The sequence below is a fragment of the Triticum urartu genome, chromosome 5A, assembly GCF_056163025.1.
Source record: "Triticum urartu cultivar PI428250 chromosome 5A, HENAU_Tu73, whole genome shotgun sequence".
Lineage (NCBI taxonomy): Eukaryota > Viridiplantae > Streptophyta > Magnoliopsida > Poales > Poaceae > Triticum > Triticum urartu.
Genome location: NC_141877.1, coordinates 42,751,022 through 42,756,082, shown reverse-complemented (window position 1 = coordinate 42,756,082; position 5,061 = coordinate 42,751,022). Strand labels below are relative to the sequence as shown.

The window sequence follows — 5,061 nt, the reverse complement described above, 5'->3', positions numbered from 1 at the left end:
TTATGCCCGTTTGATGATCTTTTGGTGATGTTTATGTAAATTATGCCCGTTTGATGATCTTTTGGTGATGTTTATGTAAATTATGCCCGTTTGATGATCTTTTGGTGATGTTTATGTCAATTATGCCTGTTTGCTATCGGTTTATATGTCTGTTTCTTGTCAATTTTGATTGTTTTTGTTATCTACGTACTACGTTGCATGAATTTGTATGGATATAGGGTGTCGATTTTGATTGTTTTGTTATCTACGCACTACGTTGCATGATTTTATGCCAGACATGAGATGCGTTTATATGTCTGTTTCTCGTCAATTTTGTTTGTTTTGTTATCTACGTACTACATTGCATGAATTTATATGAATATAGGGTGCCGATTTTGATTGTTTTGTTATCTACGTAGAATTTATATGGATATAGGGTGTCGATTTTGATTGTTTTGTTATCTACGTACTACATTGCATGATTTTGTGCCAGGTGTGAAGGTGCAGATTAGGGAGTGCCCGGCCAGTGTCAACGGACCACGGATCGGTTTCGCAAAGTCCGGCTGTAGAAGCTCTTACCAGGATATTGAGACCTAAAAGGGTGACTATGGAGATGGTCATTGGTCTTGGAAAGTACTGGAGCGGTGGCAAATGAGAAATCGGCCGGGAGACAAATCTTGCCACATATTGTTGTTATTTGGACTATAACTAGGGATGTTTACTTCTTTAGCACCATCAGCCACATAAAGTTTTTTCTTCAATAAAAGATCCCATCACACAATTCCATAGTACGAACCACATCGAATGATATCGTGGCAGATCTCGAGGCACAATGAACAATTTGCTCAAAAAGGGTACGCCATATATCTAAGCCCACATGTACATGGGCATCTAATTAATGCCAAAAGATCACCACGCACGCCAGCAACAAACGAACACAGCTGGCTACGCTGGTATCTCGGCCCTGGGGCTGGGGATGATTCCCAAGACTTCTGCAACTTGGAGCTTCTTCCTGGCGTACTCGGCATACGTCTTTGGCAACGCACGCTGAAATTGGAAAAGAATGAGCTATTATCACATACAAAAACTGAAGGGGAAGCAATATTTTTTGCCTTCCAATATCTATACAGCCTACCTTGTAACTAATTTCCTGTGCAATCAACTCTTGGACTCTTCGATCTGGAAGCTATATATATACATACACGAAGGAGAGACATCAGACGATGATTGTACTATATAGTAACACATTCCAATGGATGCTAGACCACACCATACTATACATATACTTACTTCCTTACTAATGCCTTCCGTGCACCGGCGGAACTGCAAGGAAAGATGATTAAAGCATTTGCACCGTAAGAGACACGAATTAACAAATGAAAACACGTACAGAACTCCTATGAACAAAAAAGAAACCTACTAGTCGCTCCAGTTGCAAAAAACCGCCGGGCCACTCCAGCTCAGCCTTCAAAGTACGTTGGCGCAATGGAACCGGATTCTCATTGTAAACTTTCTGCAGAGCATCTCTGAAAGACGTCTAGAAGTTGTCCAACAAAGAAGAAAACACCAACACCGAGCATATACAGGGTTAGAAAGCATTGACAAACCTGATCAATAATCATAAACTGTTGTTAGTTCTGATGTACAATGCTGACCTGACCCTCATTGACCCTCTTCCAAATCTCAAGAAAGGCACGGTCAAGACCTTCCACAAACAGACGATAAGATCGAGTCCTCAATACATACTCCTAAATTTAATCGAAAGATTGCGATTGTTAGATATAATCATAACTAGAGCTGACCATCTAAATGAGCAAGCGACAAAGGAATCGTACCTCGAAACCATGATATGCTAGACCCAAATGAATGTTGGTGAACCCATTGGCTATCTTAATTGATTGGTACAAACCTTTACGGCGCATTGGCTCCCACTAAATAGTAGAACAGAGAAGTTATTGTGATCAGTGATGCTACAATGCGTATGCAAGATTAGTTGTCATTCCATGGTTTTGAGAGGTCATATAGGCCTACCTCCAGAAAACCTTTAAGCACATGATTTTCAAGCCACTGTTAAGAACAGAAGGTTGTTAGTCCAATTTCTTTTTTACTGAACAAAGTTTTAAACTTGGACTGGCTGATCATTGCACCATGAATACCTTCATTTCCTTGACCATCTTTTCCCAGTACAGCACATACTCTCTATCAGCATCAGGGGTGTTATAAAACGCTTTGTACTGACTCCATCTGTCATATTCATACTCATTCCCACCCTGCACCAGAAAGGAAGGGAAGCAGCATATCACAGCTGTCCTGAGAATAACAAGCTGGGCATAAGGGCATGGAATGCTCTTAATATGTGTGTGACTATCATTGGTTACAGTACTTTCGCACTTCACAAAATTCCAAAAAAAAAAACAGTATTGTAAGCCTAGGGATATCAGGCAAAAATCTGGTTACACATACAGAAAAAGTATGGTACTCGTATTTGGGAGTTTTCTGCATGTGGACCGCTTGTGATTTTTTTTAGGACTTGCTCCGTGCAAAAAATGCATCAGTATAATAAACTCTCAGGGAAGAAATTATAATTCTTGTCTTTTTCTTCTACCGTACACAGTTTATGACATTTTCCATAATTTATTGCAAACACACATATTTTAAGCTGTGTTTAATCTCCAGAAGATGTGACGTTCATAATTTTATTTTTGCATTTCGGCAAGAACCTCAGGCCCCTGGAACAAAGAGGTTACTCACACAAAGCCAAGCTATAAAAACAATGAGAAATTGCAGTCATGATACATTAACTATCCAAGCTGTCAGAGAAATATTTGTGGTCACCCATTCAAAGGTAAGAAGAGAATAAGAAATTGGTTACTGGCCGCATGAGCACAGATTAAGTGTATCTGCATCACTCAATTCAAAGTTGCGAATACACACATATACTTACACAGTTAGGAAGGACTAGCCGCTGGTAGTCGCTCAAGTTTGCAAGTAAACAGAGGTCGGAGTCGAAATACCAGCCAAAGGCGCTATCATGATGGCAAGGATAGAAGAAGTCATTCTCCAAGGCAAGCTCCATAGGGTACTTGGATTCCAATGCAGCATCTTCTAGCTCGTCGACAGGCTTTCCTAACAACAACTACACAAATGGACAGATGAGTAAGGTACATACGAGGGTGTATATGCTTGATCGCGATCGACAAATAGGTGTGGTGATATGGGACTAACCAGGTAAGCTTTGAAGTGATAACGTTTATACTTGGCGAGGAGGCTGTCCAACTGCTCTTGATCCAGCCCAGTCTTGGTGTCAACTTCAGCAGGTCTGCGAGTCTTTAGCTGTCCAGAGTACTTGACGAATTCCTCCGCAGTGATATCATCGCCCGACTCCTCTCCAAAGTATGTATCTTCAACATCTGGTCCGTGGGGTTCGCTCAAGAACTTGTGGACTTGATATTCTACCAGAGCAGCCCGCAGCTCATCATCATAGAAATTAGAACGAGCGAGGACTTGGACAATTTCATCGGAAGGAAGATTTGGGCTGTCGACGGCGACGCCCGCTTGTAACTGCAATCCGGCGAGGCGCGAGGCGAGGATCTCATGGTACCTGGACTGGCGGGCCGGCCAGGCGACCGGCGGCTCGTCCAAGGATCCGGACGGCGGCGCGCTGGAAGTCCGCCCGGCCGGCTTGTCGAAGGATCCGGACGGCGGCGCGCTGGATGTCGTGCTGCTGCTATCCGATTCGACAAGGGATCCAGACAACGATGCGCCTTCTTCACCGCGGCGACGGCGGGAGGGTCCTTCGCGAGGAGACCTCCTGCGGCGGCGGCGCTTCTTCTGCGTCATCGGCAGCAGATCGGCGGTCACACGGGGTGGGATCGTGGTGACGGCGTGGGGAAGGGGATCGCGATTCGGCGCTAGGGTTTCGCGTGGATGAGGAGGCGTGACCTTTGTCCTCTCTCGGGTCGGTTCACGAACCGTATCCTTACAAAGGCTGGGCCTAAATGAAAGCAGGCCCAAAATTTCTTTTCTTCCGGTCTTCCTTGAGGTTTTTTAACATTTGGTTTGATAATTTTTTTAAGGGTATTTGGTTTGATAATTGGATGCTGAGAGATGAGAAAATGTGACCGATTGTGCGTCTTTTTTTCTTTTGACAGGTTGTGCGTCTCTCTATGACCGATTGACCGATTGTGCGTCTTACTAATGATCGCCCTATACATACATACTTCAGTTGATGATGATTGATAATAGCAATGCTTCGTGGAAGAGGGGTCTCCTAAAAAATGCTACACTTACGGACACTATCTACAGGATACACCTACGGACTCATCTTCCCATAACTTCTCTCCTCTCCTGATTTCCAGTGGTGGTCCCCTCTTCTTTTGATTTCCAATCACATCTTCACAACTCATCCCGTAAGTTAACTTCTGTAGAAAATGTCCATAGGTGTAGCATTGTTGGGGTCTCCTGCACCAAATTTTTTTGAACACGGATGCAGAGGCAAATTATGAGCATCCCTCTATGTACTAGAAATAGCGAGGATTTCTGGGCTGGAACTTTGAAAAGAACGGTATGTTCTCTATAAGATCAGCCTATCGTATGCTCGCTCACACCAAACGCCGACGCGCGACCTGGCTCGAGGGGCATGCAAGTCCCTCTCACATGGGCGCGGAGAAGAGAGGATAGAAGAGTTTGTGGAAAGTCACAGTCCCTGGTACGATTCAAACTTTTTGTGGAGGCTGGCTAAGCACTCTATCCCGACGAAGGACATCCAATATCACAAGAAGATGACAACTTCCAATCAGTGTTAGCTTTGTGCTGCAAGGGATTTGATACGTCTCTAACGTATCCATAATTTTTGATTGCTTCATGCTATATTATCTTCTTTTTTGGACATTATTGGGCTTTATTATACACTTTTATATTATTTTTGGGACTAACCTATTAACCGGAGGCCCGGCCCAGAATTGCTGTTTTTTGCCTATTTCAGAGTTTCGCAGAAAAACAATATCAAACGGAGTCCAAACGGAATAAAACCCTCGGGAACGTGATTTTCGGAACGAACATAATCAAGAGGACTTGGACCCT

The 5,061-nt window shown here is 43.6% G+C and overlaps 1 protein-coding gene across 1 annotated transcript; it reads right to left on the bottom strand.

Annotated features, from left to right (window-relative positions):
• Positions 1-714: 714 nt before the first annotated feature.
• LOC125546229 (uncharacterized) lies at positions 715-3,955 on the bottom strand. The gene is made up of 10 exons (XM_087525413.1): positions 3,205-3,955; positions 2,924-3,115; positions 2,136-2,249; positions 2,011-2,046; positions 1,815-1,910; positions 1,635-1,727; positions 1,400-1,516; positions 1,270-1,302; positions 1,115-1,165; positions 715-1,026 (listed from the first exon to the last, which is right to left on the bottom strand). The coding sequence occupies exons 1-10, from the start codon at positions 3,817-3,819 to the stop codon at positions 925-927; spliced, it is 1,449 nt and encodes a 482-aa protein (XP_087381539.1). The 5' UTR covers positions 3,820-3,955; the 3' UTR covers positions 715-924.
• Positions 3,956-5,061: the final 1,106 nt, after the last annotated feature.

Bases quoted from the DNA above. Each gene is read 5' to 3' on its own strand.
- LOC125546229 (XM_087525413.1), bottom strand. From the start codon at position 3,819: ATGACGCAGAAGAAGCGCCGCCGCCGCAGGAGGTCTCCTCGCGAAGGA. The intron at 3,116-3,204 runs GTTAGTCCCATA...CCATTTGTGTAG, and splicing joins ATCACTTCAAAGCTTACCTG to TTGTTGTTAGGAAAGCCTGT. The intron at 2,250-2,923 runs GTAAGTATATGT...TTTCTGGTGCAG, and splicing joins GGCTAGTCCTTCCTAACTGT to GGTGGGAATGAGTATGAATA.